Here is a 22,454-nt window from a genome sequence, read left to right as displayed (position 1 = left end):
TGCAAATGGTGTAAAAATATATGTACATATTTCCAACATAGTACTATTTATAAAAGAAGTAAGACTAGGCATTTAGGTTTAATTTTGCAGTTTTAAGTGGTATGAATATATAAATGACAGAAAACTCTTCATCTATTTAGGAAAGCATTATTATAAAATTTTGTGTAATCTGATCTCATTTTGACAAAAATTATATGTAAATATTCATGCAAATAAAATTGCAGGAGTTTGCTCTCCAAACTGAATATTAGGTGGTTTTTGTTGTGGTAGGATTTCAGGTGATAGCTTTTGCCCTTTATTTCCTAGTTTTTAAATGATGGAATTATTTCTGAAATATAGTACAGCAAAGGAAAAGGACATTTGTGCCTCTAAACAGGTGATATAGAATAGGCTGATCTTTTCCATAAATTAGGAGTCTAGTTCATCTGCTCCAGGGGATGGCAGGCATGGATTAGGCAAAAGTGATACACAGATTTATAATGGACATGTATGTCCTCAGTGTGCCAAGGAGCAGGGCATGGAGAACAAACCTTGGTGGTGGAAGCTAAGGCAGGGCCATCTCTGCCAGTTCTGCCCTTCTTCTCTTCTCTAGGAAGGGTCTAAGTCAGAGCGGACCTGAGCTGTGCTTTGGCAAGGGAGCACAGACTCTAGTGACACTGCAGCGTGTTGAGCACCGAGGTCACAGGCAGGTAGCAAGGGCTTACACAAGCAGGATGGACACTTGCCTTTCAGGGTGTGGACAGCAGGATGTGTCCTGACCACAGGGCCAAGAATTGAAGCTTGCTAGACCATGTTTAAGAATGCGGGAGAACACCAGGAGCGGCCTTCCATTGAGAATGAGGTGACTGAGGTGCTGATGGGGAGGGGCAGGCCTGAACAGGGAGCTGCCCGTTCCACACTTCAAGAGGAGTGTGCTTTCAGGGTTGTCCAGGGACCCAGCCAAGCACTGCAGCAGCCCATCTAAGGTAGGGGAGAGCTGGGACTTTGGCCAGGTCTTCGGGACATCAGGTCTTTGGGACATCAACTCTCAGTACAGTGGTACCTTTATTGTCCACATGAATAAAGGCAGTAATCCCACATTTTCATGTTGGTGAGTGCTACACACTGCCTGTGAGGACGCTGCAGTTGCACTTTTTTGATTACTTTAAATGACATTTGCTTGTACTATTACAAGTATTGACGATAGTGATCTCACGTTTATAAACTAATTTATAGGAAATATTCTCATGATAGATTTAAATTTTTATAATCAAATACCTTGGCTAATGTATTTTTAAATTTATAGTCACTATTTTTAATTTCCCATTTAAAATATATAATTTGTAATGATTATCATATTTTGCATAAAATATAAGTACATTCTATAAAATGTAATGTATATGAAAATTCAGCTGACCTAATCTAGAGGTGTTTTGTCTGAGTAGTATTTTATTGATCTGCAAATTTTTACTTAAACTAGACGTGTTTCGTGTTTCTGGGTGCTCTGGTTGGCTGTCTGTGTGACCTTCACTTACATATTGTGCATTCTTAGCCCCTTTGTACTTCAGATTCCTCGTTTTTGAAGAAGACATAATACCTACCTCAAAGAATTGTTCTGAAACTTTAGTTAATATAAAGGGGCTAGAATGATGCCTGGCCCACAGTAAGTTTTATATAAATGTTGTTGTCATGTTCAAAAACATTTTTTGTTGAGAGGATCACAATACCACCTGAGAGAGGTTGTTACTCCAGATTATAATAGAGGAAACTAAAGCTCAGAGAGGTTAGTAACTTGCCAAAGGTCACAGAGCTAATGAGAAGAAAGGGTAGTAAATATTCAGCTCGGAGCCAGAGCCGTCAACCACTGATGCTGAACTGCCTGTAATTTCATGCCAGCCTGTTGAATTAAAATCAGAATGTCACCTACCCCAACCTAGGAAAATAACATTCTATGGCTATTAGTATATAAACTTATGTATTTTGTGTTGTATTTATGTAATGATTGATGTATTTCAAAATACTGTTTTCTGTTTCAGTGTATGATCTTCCCCAATGGCCTATTGATATTCAACTCTTTTATGGAAACATGCGAAAAATTACCCTTTCAGTAATTGGAGAATTCAGAGATTCTGTCTCCTGCCATGAGTTTCTTCAGCCACCTTCTAAAGCTAACTTGGAATCTAAAAGGTAAAACAAATGTAACTCTGACCAGATTTGAGGATTGGTTTATAGTAGAACTGTTGTTTTTCCCCTATACTTCTTTCAAAATGTTTATTTCACCTTTATTTTTTAGTTTTAAGTTAAACATCATTTCAGACTTACAGGAAATTTTAGAAATAGTACAGAGAACTCAAACCCTGTCCCCGGTACCCCTCATTTGCAATTTACTGTATTCAGCAAACTTAGCCACTGAGGCACATCCTCAGCCCTTTCTTATTTATTTATTTATTTTAAATTTTGTGGTACTGGAAGTGAACCAGGGTCTTGTGCACGTGAGCACTCTACCAACTGAGCTCTGTCCCCAGACCCTCACTAAACTGCTCAGGGCCTCATCCTCCTGAGTCGCTGGGATCCTGAGTGTGTGCCACCCTCCCTCACTGCCTTGTCATCTTGATTTGAATAGATCTTTTTCCTGAATCACTAAGTGTGAGTTGTAGGCATGGTGACAGTAAGCCCTGAAGTTGCGAAACCACCCTCTGTAAAGTCATGGTAAACTCCACAGAATCAGAACATGTCATGCTAATACAGTGGTATCATTTAAGGATCCCATACACATTTCCCAGTTGTTAGAATAATATTCTCTATATTTAAATCAAACCACAAAACAAAAAAACTTCCTTTTTTTCCTTCCTCTGTGGTTCAAAGTTGAATCTGAGCTCACATGCCTCTGTACTGTCTCTCAGTATAGAAAGAGTTCTCCATCCTTCCTCACCATTCTCAAGTGAGCTAGCAGGGTTGGGTTACCGAATCAGATCTGTGGATTCAAAAGACATTCGGCTTTACTAATAATTTTAGGCAAAGCCTGGGGAAGTCTGGAGCTGCCTATGGCACTTTCTAGATACTTTTTACGCATTCATTTACCTGTGCTCTGGTTCAAGTTTTACACAAGTTTTCCAGGTTGGGCCTGTGGTCTTTGGATGACATGAATGGCAGCTGTTCAAGGCTGAAAGTTCTGTTTTATACTTTGATAATTATGTAACGTGATAGTTCTTCACAGGACTATATCCATAAACCTGTAAGTTTCAGGTTTCCTTATCACAACACAGTTCTGGAGAGATCAGGTCTATCCTGTTAAGAGCCTTCCATAGATGAGCTGGGAGATCTGTCATTGGCAGGATTTCCAGATTTGTCCAAGTCACCTTTCATTTCTCTGAGTTTTTGCTGGTGACATGGAGAAAACAGGCTCCAAGCTAGCTGCTGATAACTCACCCTTGTTCTGCAGTGACTTTGAGGTTGAGACAGCCTCCAGACCTTACAGATTCAGGTCTCATGCTTGGCAGAACACCCAGGAAGTGCTGCTACTCTTTTTTTGGTGCGTTTTCTCAGGTGGTGCACAGTTGTGGTCTGTCCTGCTGCTCACGATGTTTATCATGTAGTTGGAAATAGTGTCTCACACACCAGCTTTCTCATGCAGCTATACTCAGGAGATACTAAATTGTCTTGTTGCTTAACATATTCTTCATATCCATCAATAGTAGCTGCCTGACTCACACTGTTACTCTTACAGTCACCAAGGGGTGATATTTAGAATTCTGTTGTTCTCCACTTATTAGCTGGCTTTGCATTCTGAGGAAGAGGTTTCGTGTCTTTATTCACTTACATTAGGATGGACTCGGGTTCCATGTTGTTCTTCAGTGTTCTTGCATTTTGTATCCGCCTCCCTGATCCCTGCCGTCTCTTTCTGGCTCCACACATGTTCTAGGCGCACCCCCCACTCCTCCACCAGCCCTAGGGCAGCTAATTCTCTTGAGGGGCATAGCTTCTTTCAGCAGAGACTGGCACGGGGAGCCAGGAGGTTGGCTAGCGCTCACTCCTGTGGTGTCACTGCCCTAGTCCGCACAGTGGGCAGAGCTCGTGTGTGAATCAATACACAGGTCCACCACAGCGACGCTGTTCCTGTTTGTAAATATGTTGAAGCCATGAGTTTTGCCAGACCCTCCAATTCTGCTCTCGCCACAGTGCTCTTTTCCTGAATTGGACCCTTTTTCTCCAGTACCAGGGATCCTGTCCCTGTTATCCCTAGCATGTTTACCTTTTCCCTCCATCCCCTGCGGTTCACTGCTCTTTCTGGCACAAGGGCCGGCCGTCTTCCTGAGCCCAGTGCTGCCAGTGAGTCCTGGCTGAGCCCCCTTGAGGGCTAGTGCTCCAGGGCCCTCCCACCTACCTTGCACCCTGGCCACCAGCCTGCTCTCTTTCCTATTCCTTTAGTGCTGAACTTCATTCAGAGACATTCACGGAAAGACTTAAAGGTAATAGTTACATATGTTAAAATTACCTTGAAACTCTTTATTTTATGAGGAACTAATGCTTAATTAGCAAAAAAGTCAAGAATGTTAAATGTTGTTATAGTTTAAATATTGCTTCTGACTTGTGGCCAGTGCTGCATTGTTTTCTGGAGCTGTAGAGGTCTGTTCTATTTGTTTTTTGTCACACCGGGGATTGAACCCAAGGGTGCTCTACCACTGAGCTACATGCCAGGCGCTTTTTTGAGACAGAGTCTCACTAAGTTGTCCAGGCTGGCCTTAAACTTGCCATCCTCCTGCCCTCAGCCTCCAGAGTTTCAGGGATTACAGGCTAGAGCCAGTGCCTAGCTAGAAGTCTGATTTGAAAGGCAGGGGAGGGAGGGCCTGCTTAAGAGGTAGAGACAGGGGTTCCTTTCTTTGGCATGTGTTGACTTGAAGTAAACAAGGCTCTGCCACATGGTGGATGAATTTGGGCACTGCATCAAGTTTAATTAGATCATGTGCTTTGGTGATTACAAAATTCATTTGAACTAAATGTATTTAAAAATCTAAGGTTTATTAGAAAACACCTAATAGAAAGTCTTTCTAAATTATATTAGCATTTTGTCCTCTAGCATTTTTCCCAGAAGACTCCTGCTTGTATATGTATGTGTGTGTGTATGAGAGAGAGAGAAGTGCGGCTTCTTGTTAGCTTTATTGCCTATAATCTGTAAGATTCAATTCATTGTGCCTTTGCAAATAGGATGTATCTTAAAAAACTGATCAGACTTTTCCATACATATAGATTTATATAAAAGATTACAGTACAACACTATTTTTGTTATTATTGAAATGCTATAGAACAACCAGGCGCAGTGGCACACACCTGTAATCACAGCAGCTTGGGAGGCTGGGATGTGGCTCAGTGGTTAAGCACCCTGGGTTCAGTCCCCAGTACCAGAAAGAAAAGAAATGCCATAGAACTCAAGAGCACAGGAAAAGCACAATGAATATAATTCTGAGCCACCTGAACAGACAATTTGATAAGTCTTTAGTGTAAATGTAGAAAACATGAAGGAGAAAACGGCACACACATGCCGCAGTCATGAGCATACTGCCCCAGACACTGCCCTTGACACTGCCCTTGCCAGGCCTAGGCCCCCACAGGCATGTCCTCTGTCCAGGACATGTACCTCCTGCCTCTTGTGGCCACTCACCCTGTGCAGTTACCCAGACATCAAGAGTCTGGTTTTCCCTCAAGTCCCAGTGTTGAGTCATTTCCTAGTGAATCTTCTAAGGGATTTCACATGCAGAAATCAGCCAGAAAAAGATTAGAAATCACTGAATTTTCTAATTATAGTGTATTTACTGTTTGACTTACACTGTACTTGACTTTTTATACTGTTTTTCTTTTTCTCTCAGTTTTTTTTTTCTTTTGTAATGTTTTTCTTTTCCTTTTGCGAAAAGTGCTGGATGCTGAACCCAGAGCCTTGGGCGTGCTGGGCAAGCTCTCTGAGCTGCATCCCCAAGCTGTATGCTACTTTTAAGTGTCGAAAATACAGTGGATTTTTATTTACTGAAAAACTCATAACATATAATGCCCTTTTAGATTTGTCTTAATGTTTTTAGAGTTATGAAGAATTAATATAAGATATATGAAACAAACTGTCTTTTCATAATTTTTTTCCTTTTTCTCTGATTTTTTTAATTAAAATAATTTTTTTTTTTCCTAGTGAATTGCGAACTTCTGGAAAACACAGTGGCCATGTCTCTTTGGATGTTTTACCAGTTAGAGGTCCTCAGGGTTCTCCTTTTCTGTCACAAACTAGCCACCCACCTCAAGATAACTCGGCCTCTGAAGAGACTTGGACTGTCCAGCCAGAGCACTTGATTCTGATAGCACCTTCTTCTTGTGAGTAGTGAGGCAACAGCATGTCAGCAGTGGGTTTGAGAATTGAGAGCTGCACCCCAGCACCCAGGGCTCAGCTGGGGTACACACGGCTTTGTGCACTCTGGACTGATGGCCTATCCAGGACCAGCTCCTGCCACTGAGACCTGACTCAGACATGACTGGGGTGTGGTCCTCACCCTGAGGCGGTGCTGAGCAGAGCCACAGTGCACCCCATGAGCTCACCCGGCACTTGGCCTGTCCTTCCTGTGACACTGACGTAATTTGTAGTAGGAATATACTAAGTACATGCACATGTGCCAGAGTGCACACCAGCCGGGAGCAGCCTTCAGCCTTCAGACTTCAGCAGCAGTCTGTTTTTCTCTTAATGTTTAGTGTTGCTAGTTAGTTTTTAAGGTTTATCAGATAGACTTATTTTAACAGGGGTTTGAAATTTTTATGAGTGAGTGGTTGAGAAGAGCAAAATAAGCCGCTCTAGTAGTTTATTTATTTAGGATTCACTTTTATTACTGACATGTCTTTTTTTTTTTTTTTTTTTTTATCTAGTTCAGTAGATAACACATGGCATTTATCTCTTGATAACAGATGACATGGCAAAAACTGGATGTTTCCAGATTGCAAATCATTCTGTCAGGTTGCTGAAATTTGAGCTGTACTGGCCAGCACATTGCCTGACAGTCACACCACAGCATGGGTTTATCGCCCCTGAGTAAGTATATCTTTGTGCTCTTCAGGTGCTATCATGGGTCAGATAATAGATTACTTAAATTTGTTCAGGGGCTGGGGGTGTGGCTCAGTGGTAAAGTACTTTACCTACCATGTATGATGGTAGGTTCTGTCCCTAGCATTGCAAAAATAAGTGATGAATGTCTGCTCAGTGACAGTTTGTACTATGCTGACTACAGAGTGCAGCAGGCTCTGTGGGGCATCAGGGGGTTCAAGAGATCACATACACATCAGGGCTGGTGGCCTGACTTGGCAGACAGGCATGTTTGAGGTGGTACAGTGACCCTGGGATGGAAGACTGAAGAACGTTCTGATGCAGCACTCCACCCCCAGAATCCCCTGGCAGTGATAAACCAGGGCACTTGGATGAGGGATAGAGGGATCTTAAAACCAGATGGTCTGCCTTTTACCTCCTTGGTTTGGATTATATATTCTGTTTGTTTATGAAGGACTCTTTATACTCAGAGCTTCCTGACTTATAGGATAGCTAAGCCATAATCCAGCTGATCATTTTCTACACAGAATCGTGTGAGAAGTCTTTCAGGGTAGGCGGTTCATGCACAGTTCCCCCTGTATGAAGCTAATTACCAATAGTGGGTGAAGCTGCAACTCTGTAACTTTTCAGGGACTTTACCTGGGCTAGCCCAGAGCTCTCCCTTCTGGAAGTTGCTTCACACTTGAGATTAGCAGATCTGCAGAACGAATGGAGTTTACTTACTTTTGCCCAAGTGATGAATGTACTTTTTAGAGTTTACCTGGCAGAGACTGAACAAAGGCAGGGACAGGAACACTTTAGAGAAACATTGCAGGGACCTGAGCAGTCAGCTCAGCATGCACTCGGGGTTTCCTACGCACTGTGTGCAGCAGGCCCTTTCCAACCAGTGCTTGAGAATGCCTTCTTCACAATTCACTTTCTCCACGGCCTTGTATATATAACCAATTGCAGTGGAAAATAACCTCACTCTACCATTTTTGACATGTGTAACTAGTGATTTCTTTTAGTCATACGTCTGATCATGTGATTTACGTTTAAACTCCTTTTTGGCACTCGTGGGTATTAAAGAATTTTGTGCTCAGGAAAGATCAGTAAGTGGGTGACAAAGAAACCGATTTCACACTTCACGTCTCCTCTCCCTCATCTCCTCAAACCCAGTCTGCTCTCCAGTTGTCTTCTTATCTAGAGGCCCAGAGCATTTGTAGAGTGAGACCTTCTGTTCTAATTGCTTTTGAGATGGTGTTTCTCTGGCATGGTTTCACCTGCACCTTGCCCATGCCTGGTGGATTTTGTAATTCACCTGTTAGCCTTTGAGCTGTGCATGGGAATGTGGGGAGCTGACCTCATTTTGTGCTGTCTCCCAGACACAGGAAATAGTCAGTCACTGGTAGAACAGTATTTGTGACTCTTATCAGCCTGCTATGGAAGTACAGGATATTCATGGTTTTTATTGTGAAATTCTTTTTTTTTTTTTTTAAGGAGTAAACTACAAATTCTTGTGAGTCCTAATTCCTCCTTATCCACAAAGCAGACAATGTTCCCATGGAGTGGTTTGATCTATATACACTGTGACAGTGGACAGAAGGTACTTGTAAAGTGTTTTTCTGAACAACGTTTATTTTGTAGCTTCAGTTTCATAATCCATATTAACCCTTACATTTCAAAAGTCATGTGAAGGTGTTCTTCCAGCCCAGCGAGGTTTATTTAGGTAGAGCACTTAGTACAGAATTTGCCTTTAGTGATCTGAGCCATTCTCTTAGGAGTTGAGAGTGAGGCCTAAAAGCCATTGCTAATTTGCAAAATTTTCCTTAAAAAAAAAAAAGGTGGTTGGGGAGATAGACTCAAAATTGAGGTTTGAATAAACTTTAATTTCTAAGTCAGCATTTCATTCTTTTGGCATTTCTTTTCTGTACCATAAATTTAGAATCAGAATTGTCTCTTTTATGATGGGTTTATTTGTCTCTTATTCTTTTATTTGGCTCATTTCAGAAAACTGTGAAAGTTCAAATTCGAGAAGATTTGACTCAAAGAGAACTCTTACCTCACTCGGCCTCTGGTCTATCTGGAGTTCTTACCCCAGCACCTGAGCCTTCCTTTCGTCATTTGGTGAAACCATTGACAAAGCCACCTTCCACAAAAATCGAAATAAGAAGCAAAACTGTTACTTTTCCCACAACAGAACCTGGTAAAACTTCAGGTATGTATCACGGTATTAGGTGGGTCAAATGTCTGTGGCTATCGAGTCTTTATGCTCAATTGTTTTTTAGTTAAATTAATTTGTTTTTGTGATGCTGGGCATTGAATCCTGGGCCTCACATAGGGAGACAGCCACTGTACCACTGAGCTGCGCCCCCAGCCCCTAATGCTCTCTTCTGAGTTAACCTTAGCATAGTGATGAGTGTAAATTTCTCCCCGGCTTCAGGAGAAAATCCAGTGGTCACTGATAGTCATTTCAGTGGTGGGCTGGATTTGGAAATGTAATCTTAAAGTATGAAATCTAGGCACTCAGTAACTCTGTGCATTCCAAGAATCTTCGATTTTATTTGATGATAAACCATCCCTCTCCAACTCTCACCAGAATTGATGAATGAGTAGGTAGAGAAGGAAAGTGGGCGCAGCCGGGTTCACACACCCCCTGTACAATAGCCATATAACCATGTTGTCGAGGTTACCCCTCAGATATCCTGAGGTCATTTCTCCTTTACCTCTGTCTCTCCTCCTTTCTAGTGGAAAGGAATGGTGGCTAGGACACAGAACGGCCCTCCTGGGCCCCTGGCTTCTGGCCTCTCACTAATTTTTTCTGTCCTTCTGCCTCAGTTTCCTTCTTCCTTGGGCCTCTTCTGGACCTTGCTCTTCACCCCAGATTGCTCACCTTGCTTGCAGACAGTGTCAAGCCTGACTCTTGACTAACTGTTGGTCACCACCCTCTCCAGCTCATTCACTCTGGGATTGCAGCAGTTCTCTGACCTTGCTGAGGCCTCCAGCCTGAAACCCTGCAGCCTCGGCACTCTCCACCACCCTGCTCAGATCCCCTCCTCCTAGGCCCCTAGGATCCTATGCTCTGCCATCATGGCCACTGTCTCACATCCTTCCTTAACTGTCTTGTGTGCCTCTCCCTCTACATTCTGACCCAGTTTCAATCCACCTGTCTTGTATTCCATGTCCCTAGCACGGAACAGTCCTAGACAAAACGGTATAGCCATTGCTGACAGATTCATGGTCAAATGCCCCTTTATCCCGAGGCTTTGGACCCAACCTCCCAGCTACGTGTGTCTCTTCTCCCTCATAGGTCTGTCTCATCTGCACTTTCTCTCGCTTTTCCAGCTCTCAGTGGTGCCCAACACAGGAATCGGGAAGCTGTTAAATGAGAATGGAAGGGTTCTGTTTCTCTCATAAACAGGGCCTCTGCTTGGAGTCTCACCACCTGTTCTTTCATGCTCAGGGACTTTCTCCATGCCTTCTGGGTCATGAGTGCCTCTATTTCCATCAGCCCCAAGGTCACCTGTGCCACCACAGTCGAGGAGGTGCCTCCTGGGCTGCTGCCTCTCCCTGCAGCTGCCCGCTTTCCACGTCCCTCCTGCTCTCAGGTTGTGCTGCCTGCCTTCCCTTCCTCAGGCCCAGAGCTGCTGAAACTGCTCCAGCTGTGGAGGTCACTGTAGAGCCCCATTTCCCTTTGAGTTTCAGCCTCTCCTTCCTCCTTAGAACACCTCTCATAGCCTCTTGGATGCTGATGCTCCAGGTTTTCCAGCCTCACTTGCTCTTTGTTAGATTTCTTTGTGAACTTTAGCCTCAACTTCCAAAGCTTGACATGTGTAGATCCTGGACCTGCCATGCCCCTCTGTCTCTGTGTTCTTCGGAGCAGTTTCCTGTCATCCCTAACTCTGTGCTCAGGTGAGCTCCCTGAGGTACCTGCCTAGCACTGGCTCAGCTCCTGCACCTGAGCATCTTTCAGGTGTGTCAGAGTAACGTGCCCAGTCTCTCCATGTCAGTGGGTGGCACTGCTGTCTTTCCATTTCACTGTCATCTTGTTCCCTTGCTGCGGCCGTTCAGCATCTTTGTCTTAGACTTAAAATAGGATCAATAAGTATCTGACCACTTGAGTTTTTTAAGAAAATTCTGAAGCTCCTGTTGGACTACAAAGGGCTCCCTCCTTGTAGCGAGGTCACGAGGCCTGTCACAGAGGGCTACTCGTCACTGGACTCTCTCAGAGTGACTTGTGGTATGTCTGTTCCTTTTAGAGAACTGCCTGGAGCTCGAGAATCACGGCCCTGCAGACACGAGGTGGCACTTGTCATCTTTTGCTCCACCATATGTCAAGGTCAGTCATGATGATCTCGAATGCACCCGTCTGGCTGCCTTAGTTCTGTATGGGGTGTTGGAGCACGAGCTGATGCTCCAGTTGTTTGTCCCACCAGTTCATTTACTTGATTTTCCCAGTAGATGGGATGATACATATCTTTTTAACTGACAGATTAAAATAATTTGTGTAAAAATATGTGCTAGCTCCATTTAATTGTGTCTCTGAGTCCAGATTTTTATCTGAAATGATTTCAGGGTCATCTTATCAGGCACTGTGGTGTGCTCACTGGCTTCCTCTCCACGCTGATGTGGCTGTGGTGCAGGAGAGGGCACTGCCTGAAATGAGAAGGCTTGTCATCTGTGTTGTTACAACACTGGAGCCTCTCTGCCTTGGATTTTTCGTGAAAATTAGTTTTGAGCCATAAACTAAAAACAATAAAATGTGTGCAAAAGATAATTTTCACACCTAATGCAGAGATATGACGAACTGGTATTGTTTGGGATGTTGAGGTGTAGGTCCTGGCCTTTGAGGGAAGGTAGTCACTTGACACTGTAAACAGAATCATGAAGGACACTGGGGCCAAGGAGGTTCTAGAGATTGCCACGCATGGCCTCCGTGTGGTGAGGACAGCCATCATGATGGGCCCAGCCATGGGATGCACCGTCTTCTGGGAGTGCTTTGCGCCCTCCTCATCTGCTGCGACCTGGGCTGCTCTGTCCTTGATAACCGTAAAGGTAATTGTGTCTCTGAAGTGATCCATTCATTCCTTCAATTTTTGCTTAATTGTTTAAATTACCACTTTGCAGGGAGTTGACGAAAGTGGAGATGTTTTTAGAGCTACCTATGCGGCATTCATATGTTCTCCTATTTCTGGGATTCTGAAAAGCAGTGGAATCCAGAAGGTGAGTTGGGAGTTATTTTATAGCTAGTTGGCAGGTCAGGCTGCTCCTTTGATTCTAGCCACATGTTTCTTTCCCAGCCCTGGACTCAGGGAAAGGGGCCTCCTCGCTTCAGTCAGCACCTTCCACTGCTATGGCAGGAAGTCTCACTGTGAGGGAACTGGCAGCTAAACGAGCACCCTGCTCAGGGCAAGGGCCTCAGCTGCCAGCGCTTCCAGTGCGTGTCCCTGCCTACATGACAGTTGTGCCTACCAGCCAGAGCCAGGGAAACCTGCTGCTGCTCAGGAAGAGCTCTGTGTTCGTGGCTGAGTCCCCAGTGTGTCTTTCAGCTGCTGTGAATCTCTGTGGTCTTCGTTCATCTCTGGACCTGACCCAGCCCCTTCAGATGTCCCCTATGGTACTTGACAGCCCCTGGGATTCAGCAGTGCTCTTCTTCATCCCAAGGGCTGAAGTCCATTTAGACCATGGGAGGATGGGGAGTGGCTGCTGATGCTGTAGGACTTCCTTTTGGATTGTTGGAAATATCTTAAGACTGGTTCATGGTTCACAGTTGTCTAAATGCACTGAAAACTACTGACTGCCTTTGGCCTGGGTAACCTGTGCGGTGTTCTGTGTTCTTCCACAGTCAGTTGCTGCTATAAAGGGACACAAGGGAGGCACAAGAAAATCAAGGTTTATTCTCACTGGTCTCAGAGGTTACTCATGCCGAGCTGGAAGGAGGAGCGGTCAGCAAGGTGTTCAGATGGCAGAAAACGGGAACCAGGGGTAGCTCGTGCCACAGCTGCTCGTGAGATTCCCATAGGAGAATAAGGCAGGGCAAGTGAGCAGGTTGGGATTGGCTAGCTTGATAAATTTTGGCCAAGTGTCAGCTGATTGACAGAGAGAAGTTCTGCTTCCCAAGATGGGTTCTGTGTGAGTGAGTTTGCATATCTAAGGCATGCCCCTGCCCAGGCCCTGGCTGTCTCTAAGGACTGGGCAGCCTAGCCAAAGAAGGTGTTTAAGGTGCAAGACATTGTATGCTTGGGGGTGTTTATATAAATATATAAATAAAGTATGGTATGAGAATTGTGTCTCAGGAAAGCTGTAGGAAAGAGAAGGCGTGGGCTAGATTGTGTCCCTAGAGTTTATCCCTTTCATAAAATACGTAACAGCAACATAAGCTCTGTGAGGGCCTTGATTTTTGTTGTTTGGCATGTCAAACAACAAAAATCAAGGGTTGAACTAATTATCACTTTGCAAGTAGTTGGTAAATGTGTCAGATGGTTTCCAGGCCTCATCACTTAATTTGTATTAAGGAAATTAACAAACTACATTATTCAGAGTCCATTTAGGAAAATATTACCCTATAGCACAATCACTGATGTATATAATAGTGACCCAGTAGGGGGGAAAGGTAGTTACAACCTTGTTCTTAAAGTAGCAGACACAATATTTTTTTTTTTGAAACATTGGTTGTATGATATGAGGATAGTAAGCATCAGAGTTCTCAGTGTTACCTAATATTACAGGCAGTGTTATCCGTCTTTTTCTTTCCTCTTTGTGTTGGGTGTCTGACAGGTGTGATTGTGGTTAGGAGTCTCCTTGGCGTTTCCGCCCTTGCTTCCTCATCGTAGTCTGGGCCCTCTTTAGAGTTTAGTCCCCTCCTTGGGCTGCCATCACCTGACAGGCCTGCCTAGCCTCCTGTCTGTCAGAAGCCTTCACCTCCAGCTGCTCGGAGGCTTCTTGTGTTCTTCAGGGATAGAAATGAGGTCACTTACGTATTTCACATTTAGGTTCAAACACAGATTCTGACTCATTGTTAGTTGAACTGGTGATCAATATTATCAACACTGAAATCTTTGATAAAGCTGAAGCTCTTAACACTGGTAAATGGCATAAAATACCATTTCAAAAATATTCATAACTTCTTTTCAGGGTGTGGTGGCGCATACCTGTAATCCCCTTGATTTGGGAGGCAGAGGCAGGAGGATTGAAGTTCAAGGCCAGCCTCAGCAGTTATTAAAACCCTGTCTAAAAAAAAAAAAAAAAGGCTGGGAATGTAGCTCAGTGGTATAGCACCCCTGAGTACAATCCCCAGGACCGTGTGTGTGTGTGTGTGTGTGTGTGTGTTTTGTGTTTTCACAGCCTTCTCATTGAGCTTTTCACAGGTTGTACACATGCAGGTTTGTGTGTGACCTTGAACTGTGTCATCAGGACAGCTGGCTCTGCTGGTGCTCTGTCACTGAGTCCCAGTTCTTCCCTTGTTCTTCCTGGTAGCCTCCAACCCTGTCTCTGCAGCTTTGTCCTTGTGCATTATGGCCAGCAGAGGGGGCCATAAGCATGTTGGTCAAAAGCCAGATTGTTTTTCTGGTAGGACTTTCCCCACCCCGGAGTCTTGTGCTTGACTGCTCTAGTACTTTGAAACTTTTTCTCCAAAATATATACTGTGAATTTTGAGGAATGTGTTGTATATAGTCTTAAACAAAAGTACCTGGTATAGATACTGAGCCCAGTGGAAATAAAACTGTTCAAATTCTCTTTGAATTACTAAGCAAACTAACCATTGCAAAAACATTTGTTCCCTTAGTTTTTAATACCAAAATTTTGTATTGCTAATCTAACTGCATGTGTATGGTGTTCAGGGTATGAACATTTCTTCTGGGTGTGTCTTATAGGTCTCCATCACATTTTTGCCCAGAGATAGAGGGGATTATGCCCAGTTTTGGGATGTTGAGTGTCATCCTGTTAAAGAGCCTCACAAAAAGCACACATTGAGAGTCCAGTTCTCAGGACAAGTGAGTATTAAACTGCAGTTAGCCAAATTGTTTGTGTATTAAAGTGAAACCTGTGTGAAAAACTTCTGAAGATGGAGAATATTTTTCTGATATTATTTCATTCTCAGTAATTCTTTTTTTTTTTTTTTTTTTTGGTGCTAGGGATTGAACTCAGGGGCACTTGACCACTGAGCCATATCCCCAGCCCTGTTTTGTATTTTATTTAGAGACAGGGTCTCACTGAGTTGCTTAGGATCTGGCTAAATTGCTGAGACTGGCTTTGAACTCACGATCCTCCTGCCTCAGGCTCCCTAGCTGCTGGGATTACAGGCGTGTGCCACCATACCCTGCTCAGTTTAACTAATTTTTAAATTTTCTTTTCTGTATTAATTGATACGTTTGAGGTCAGGGTTTGGCACGCTTGTTCATAAACTTCATAAAACTAGTGTTTGACTTCATTATATGATGCTATCTGTATGTGTGCATACGCATAAAGAGGAAAGAAGAAAGGGAGACTAGACAAAGTAGGTAATAGGACTAGTAGTTCAGAAGTTTTTAAAATCATAAGTCTTTAAAAAGTTTAAAGGAAATGATAGAATTACAAAATGTCAACGTATATTTTCTAGAGTGTTCATTTCTCCCTCCCACCTTGTGATTTTTCATACAGAGTGTCAGAGCTGAAAACAAGCCTGAAAATGCACACCCTTCCACAGACACCCTCATTAAAGTGGATAATGCACTCACTCCTCGAAGACGTGCTGTGTCAGAGACCTCTGGTGTCCTGCCCAGGTGTGTTGGTGGTCATCTTGGGGGTCAGTAGTCAGTAAGAGGCTTGCTGTGGTCAGTAAGAGGCTCACTTCACCCGTGTTTCCACATGGGCCTCTACCATGCCAGTCAAGGTACAAAACAAAGTGTGCCTCTCACCTCAGAAGGTTCTTTTTTGTTTTTGTTTTTGGGTCCTAGGGTTGAAACCTAGGGCCTTATGACATGCTAGGTAGGTGCTCTGCCCCTGAGTTACACCTCAGCCTAGCCTCACCCTAAAAAAAAGTCCTCAGTGTGTCCTTTTGTGGTTCAGATTTGTTCTGCTCCAGTTTCTATCATCATGGATTAGTTTTGTTTGAATGTCATGTACACATACACTCTTCGTGTCTTTTTCCATCAGAAAGTTTTCTGAGATTGGTTCATGCTATCGAATATATCTATAGTTTTTTATTGTTTAGTATTCCTTTATATGATCACATCACGATTTATTCATTTTCCTGTTGACACTTAGGTGTCTCATAATTGGGACCTATTATGAATCAAGATATATTAACATTATTATATGGCATTTTTGTGGATATATGTTTTTATTTGGAGTAAGCGAAATGTGATTTTACTCAGAATTGGTGGGTCACTGCTTAGTGTGTATTTAAGTTTAAAATAAACTGCCCCGTTTTCCCACAGTGACTGCCATTTTACACCCCCACAAGTATAAATATGCAAGTATATTCTTAAAAACTTTAAAATTTATACACCTTTAATAATGATATTAAAAAATCCTACCTAATGAAATTTTTCTGTTCATCCTAATTAATAATTAAGCTTAATTTAGTTTTGGAATAAAGTGCTTAAAAGAAAAAATATGTTAAGCATCTGCTAAATTTACTATAAATTTGGTCACTTATTTTCTAATAGGAGCAATAATATATTTTGGCAGAAATTAGAAACCTTAACTAGAGCACACTGTGCTTCCAGCACACTGCTGACTTCCACCCGTCTCCCTCCACCTGCTGAGGGCTTGCTGTTTGGTGGGCTGAGAGGGGGTACTCAGAGGGACTCCCTTGGTCCCACCTCCGGGGACTCCCTGCAGGAGGAGCCACAGCACGTTTGATTGCAAACCATGGAAAGGACCGGAGAGAAGTAAATGGGAAGCATGGCTGAAGTTGCTTGTCTGTGGTAGCTGGAAAGAGCTTCCTTGAAAAGGAACACTTAAGCAGAGGAGGATGGGTGGACATGGCCCAGGTGAAAGGGGCAGGCGGGTTCCCCTTGGTCACTGGGTTCCCCTGTGTAGAGACCAGTGGAGATTGTGGGCTCTGAGCCAGTGTAGGAAGGGAGAGGCACGACAGGAGGCTCGATGTGTGTGTTGTGCAGACCGCGACAGGCCTTGTGCGAACGGGAGCAGGGCCGCTTCTCTGGAGAGCTGCCGGGAGCCGTGGAGTGACACGGTCTTCTGTGTTTATAGAGCTTCCTCTGCCATAGCGTGGGCTGAGTCATAGCAAGCCTAGGCATGCACATGAGCTGACCACTATATCTGTGTCCAGGAGGGAGGTGGTGTTGAGGGGGTGCAAAAACTCGGAAGGAGACCATGAGACCTCCATAGTGTAGACCCAAGGATGTGAGAGGGAAGAGGATGTTGGGATGGCTGCCAGAACCATCCCTAGGACAGGAACTGTTGGAGGACCAGGTCTGAGTAGAGATCATGGGTTTAGTCTTGTGTTGCAGGACCTGGGATGTTTTGGAGGTGTCCAGAGGGAGGGAGGGTGTCACGACTGCAGATAGGGGATGCTGCCAGAGGCTGCCCGAGCCTCCATACAAGTCAGCGTGTTGAGGTGCTCCCTGCAGCATGGGACTGCCTGGAGGGAGGGTCACTTGACCCTTGGGGAAGGGCTGCAGAGAGGTGAGCCAGGTTTACTAGGAGGGGAGGAAGGCAGCACACCAAGCGTGTCACCTAACGGCACTATTGTGAGAGCCCCCCTGTAGACATCACTCATGTAGATCAGGTAGGTGCCATTATAAGGCAGCACCACAAAGTTTGATTAAGAGTTTGTTACTATAGGTTTCACATAGTTACCTTTCAAACTTGTTTCCAAAACAGGCTAGTGGACTTGAATCACCGAGGAGTCTATGCCCCAGAAGATGTGTACACATTTCTGCCAACCAGAGTTGGAGAATCAAGGACACTAAAAGTCAATTTGCGAAATAATTCTTTCATTACACATGCAGTAAGTTGGGAGATTCCAGTGGGTTTGGGAAAAGATAGATTCAGCTATTGGATAAACATCTTCCTGGTGATTAAAAGTACTCTAGAGAATACATTTAGGTTTTAATTAGTTAATTTCCTAAATGCCCTATACTGTATTGGAAAAAAAAAGTCATTGAAATTATGATCCTGTATTTAAAAATCAAAATTTTGTTTTAATATTTTAATTTTTAACTTTTTTGTCTGTACACTGTATCTTCAGTTAAAGCAATATAGAGTATGTTTGATATATGCTCAAGTGCCTAATTTGCCTAATACTTCATGAAGTATTTCCTGTTGAATTCCAGCTGAAGTTTTTGACTCCCCAAGAGCCTTTCTACATCAAACATTCCAAATACTCTTTGAGGTGAGTTTGTCAGAAATCGTAATGTTCTCTGTGGTGTAGGACTTATGTCCAGGGAGTAGGGTACAAAAGAGCCTCCTCTGTCCTAGCCCCTGTTGTCAATACCAGTAGCACAGAGCTTTCAGCCCATGCATCTGCACAAGTAGCAAAAGGGAAGGTGCCAGTGAGGGCATGTGTCAGGGTGCTCTGCACTTGGCACGTGGCAGCCTGGCAGTATTGGGCCAGATGTGATTTCTCTCACTGAGGATTTCGCCACTTCATCAATATCTTAATGATCTCATGCTTAACTTTTAGAATTCATGCTTCATATGATGTTTTCACTGGTGGTATACTGAAAACCAAAGACTTAAATTTTCATTAATTAGGACAAAACTTTTCCTGGTTAATTGGTAAAGCTTTTAATTGTATATTTTTCACTTATCATTCTTCAAATACCTTGTATTATTCTTACATCAGGGCCCTACTTCTTGTCTTCCTTCCCCTGACCTCTGAAATAAATGGGCTTATTGGGTTATTATAAATGTTAGTCAGAAAAAGGACCAAGTCCTAGTACAAGTTTTCATAAATCCCCAGCAGTAAGGCCAGATAGCAGCTGGAAAATGTCTACCAACTCTAGAGCCTAGAGTATTTTTATAAACTCTGGAGGAAGGAAAGCTTTGCTTACATTGAACCACGTAGGCTGTAGATAAGAGAGGCAGGATTCAGAAAGTGGGCAGAACTCTGGGATAGAAGGGTGGTCCAAAGGAGGAGTAATGCTTCTTCTGGATGGCTTGGGGTGAAAGTCGGGTAAGCCCATGTATGAACACCGCTCGTGGCCCTGCTGGTGACGAGGGTAGCCAAGGCTGCAGTGTGTGTTGGGGAGTGGCAACACTCTCCTGTTGGTTGGTCTGCAGCCTTTAACAGATTAACTTCCCTCGGCTCTTCCCACACAGCCTTATTTCTTATCATTCTTGCTGATTCTCTTTTTCTATTTGTACATTTAAGTTGAAATCTCAAACAGGGGTATCACTATTTTCTAGAATTTAACAGTAGGGTTCCATTGGGCTTAGTACTAAAGAATCTCTCATTTTAGTGTTAGGGAGCTATTCCAAAAACATGACCTGTGCTGTGAAAGTACAAAACAATTCTGCAAGCATTTCAGGACTCCCTTTGACCAGCAGTGCTCTCTGAGAGAGGCTGGACAGATGGCTTGGTCGAGGACTCTTCTCTGTGCTGCTTCCCTCTGTTCTCGCTGTCCTCTCTTCAGCGCCCTTCCATGCTCTGTTCTATCAGACATTGCTATCTACCTGTGGGCTGAACACTTCCTTTCCCTCCTGGGAGACTGCCATAAAGGCAAAAACTTTAGATTTCATTTCTGCAAACTCAGCAGTCAGTGCACGTAGAAAATTATCATGTGTTTAATCTCTCTAAGCCTCAGTTTCTTTATTTGCAAAATGGAGATGATGCTTCTTCTGACAGCAAGGAATTGGGAGAGGAGGGGGGCGGGGGGGGAATAATAGTGTCAGAGCCTGTGGACATAAGCAGATGTTAGTGTCCTCCTGCTCCTCATCAGGTCTCTGTAGGTGCCTCTATTTATTCCAGGATTGATTTGTTTGTTTTGCAGTACTAAGGATTGAACTAGGGGTAGCTTCGCCACTAAGCCACATCCCTAACTAGTGTTATTTTTTCATTTTGAGATAGAGTCTTGCTAAATTTTCAAAGCTGGCCTCAAACTTATGATCTTCCTGCCTCAGCCTCTTGAATTACAGGTGTATACCAACATGCTCAGCTTCTTATTTTTGAAAAATGACTAACAACAACAAGAAAAAAGCTTCTAAAAAAAAGTTCCATTTTCAAAAAAAAGTCCTCTTGAAGAGCTTAGTATCAACCTTTTTAAAAACAGTATTTACATTCACCTCATCTGTAGTTTTGGTAAAGAATCATGTTTAAAGTGGCTGGTTAAATTGCTGAGCTTTGTGTCACTGCTTTCTACTTCAAGGTTAGAGGATGAGGAAGTCAGAACCTACCAGGAGTTAATTAAACAGACACTTTGCAACTTTCGTCACTGAACACATTGTGGTTTCAAATTCTCCTTAGATATCGTATATTGTATATTTGTTTAATTTTTTTCCCATAGATGTTTTTACAGTGCTCTTCAGCTAGAATCTGTAAGCCAGATCAGCTGTGTTTTGGCCTTTGCAGAAGGGCTGGTCTTGGTCCGTTGCAGTAGTGTCGCAGTGGAGTGTGGGAGCTGGACCAGGCAGGCAGAGAGATAGGAGATGGGTTGGGGATGGATAATGCTTCTGTGCCAGCCAAGTCCATTTGCTCTGCTGTAACAGTACCATCACAGATGGCTCACAAATAACAGCAGACCAAGATCAAAGTGGCAGCAGATTTAGCGTCTGGTGAGGCCCTCTTCCTGGTTCCCATTGGCCCTTCTCTCACTGGGGCCTCCCGTGGGCACTCACCTGTGACCTGAAGATTTCAACATAAGAGTGAGGTGGGCTGGTGTGTGTGGTGCTCTTCGAGTTTCGGCTCTGTGTATGTTTGCTGTCCTGTCAGTCATGAGCTACTAAGAAGATTGAACTAGGCTTCCTGTGAGCTCGGCAGACTTTTGTTTTCCCACATATGTGAAGATGTGGATGAAACAGTTAATAATGGTACAAAGTAGTGTCTTAAATATGTCCATCTTGCTGGGGGTATCGAAGAGAGATGTTAAGCTCATGGTTCTTTCTGAATTGCATTCTGGTTAATTCAAATATCTGTACTTTAGGTTATCAGGTACCAAAGGGAGGTGACACATTTTATCACAATACATTTTTAAAGACCATTTCTTAGTTGAACATAGGATACTACTGTGTCCTATATTAAAATTCATTAATAATGGGCTCTTTGAGAGATTTATTTTGGGCTACTTCATTATTTCCAATGAATTATTAGTGATAGAGTCTCTTAAGTTGGCAACTTCTGAGTGCTGAAATGCTAACATGACAGACAAAATTGTAGTTAATACCATGGACTAGATTTCATTTAAAAAATAAAAAGCACATTAGCTTTGATATGGTAAAGTATATGCGTTTGGAGAAAATAACCCAGACTTTAAGTAAAAATATGGAAGTTGGAGATAAGCTGGGTGAAACAGCACTTGCCTCACATGCATAAGGCTTTGGTATTAATCCACAGCACCACAAATAAGTAAAAAAGAATGTACAGGTAGCCATAGAGATACACATCTGTGTCTTTGCTGTTCAGACACACGAGAAGTCAGCCCTCTGAATCCATGCATTACCAACTATGAATTGAAAATATTCAGAAAAAACTGTGCCGAACATGTACAGGCCTCTTATGATCCCTAACCAGCACAGTAAAACGACTACGTGTGTGCGTATTATTTGCATTGTGTCTAGAGATGACATAGTAGAGGATGCATAAAAGGTCACATGTGAGAACTATATGACACTATAGCAGGAACTCCAGAGCTTCTGGGCTTGGGTGTCCGTGGGGTCCTGGAGCCAGCCCCTGGAGACAGAGGGATGCCTGCGCCTGCTGTAGGTAGGTAAAGATAAACATATATATGCTGTCCTTATGCAAGAAAAAAGGCTGGAAGTCAGTTTTCTAAATCTCTGTCCCTCAATCTGGGCTTCGTCGATGTCGGGAAAGACAACAAACAAGAGCATATGTCACTGTGCCGCGCCCCCCCCCCCCCCCCGACTTGAAGATGTATGGTCTGGGAGGACACTAGAGTGAGGTGCCTTTTTGTGAGGAAAAGTCTGAAGGCTCTTGAGACAATGGAGACAGAAAGGTGACGACAACATTTAGGCTGTATGTGAAGTACCTGTGCAGCCAGGAAGGCATATTTGGGGGGACAGTTTTGTGAACATAAACCCCCCAATACTGCTTTTAAATGTGGACACTTATTGTCTGGCTCTGCATAAAATAAGTTAGTTTTAAGGCTCTGACTGAGGTTTCATGTGACTCTTAGAGCAAAACTGCACAGTGATGGAAATGCAGGGACAGCCAGCGTCCTTCCAGCATGGCGTGCTCCCGAGTTAATGAGCTTTGAGTTTCTCTTCATCCTTCCTCAGGTGGACAGTGACCTGTTTTTGC

The 22,454-nt window shown here is 43.5% G+C and overlaps 1 protein-coding gene across 4 annotated transcripts in view; it reads left to right on the top strand.

Moving 5' to 3' along the window:
* Window positions 1-22,454, top strand: part of Cep192 (centrosomal protein 192) — a 113,680-nt gene that overhangs the window by 82,965 nt on the left and 8,261 nt on the right. For 3 of the 4 annotated variants that reach the window (XM_076837265.1, XM_076837263.1, XM_076837262.1), the window contains exons 35-45: window positions 2,016-2,166; window positions 6,155-6,333; window positions 6,916-7,039; window positions 8,531-8,636; window positions 9,041-9,248; window positions 11,290-11,369; window positions 12,158-12,253; window positions 14,905-15,024; window positions 15,671-15,792; window positions 17,861-17,987; window positions 18,313-18,371. In XM_076837265.1, the coding sequence (XP_076693380.1) occupies window positions 2,016-2,166; window positions 6,155-6,333; window positions 6,916-7,039; window positions 8,531-8,636; window positions 9,041-9,248; window positions 11,290-11,369; window positions 12,158-12,253; window positions 14,905-15,024; window positions 15,671-15,792; window positions 17,861-17,987; window positions 18,313-18,371 (1,372 nt within the window). Of the gene's footprint in view, window positions 1-2,015; window positions 2,167-6,154; window positions 6,334-6,876; window positions 7,040-8,530; window positions 8,637-9,040; window positions 9,249-11,289; window positions 11,370-12,157; window positions 12,254-14,904; window positions 15,025-15,670; window positions 15,793-17,860; window positions 17,988-18,312; window positions 18,372-22,454 lie in introns of those variants that run through there. The other variant, XM_076837266.1, reaches the window with a different exon arrangement.

This window comes from Callospermophilus lateralis, chromosome 17 (genome assembly GCF_048772815.1).
Source record: "Callospermophilus lateralis isolate mCalLat2 chromosome 17, mCalLat2.hap1, whole genome shotgun sequence".
Classification (NCBI taxonomy): Eukaryota; Metazoa; Chordata; class Mammalia; order Rodentia; family Sciuridae; genus Callospermophilus; species Callospermophilus lateralis.
This window is presented reverse-complemented; position numbering and strand designations above follow the sequence as displayed.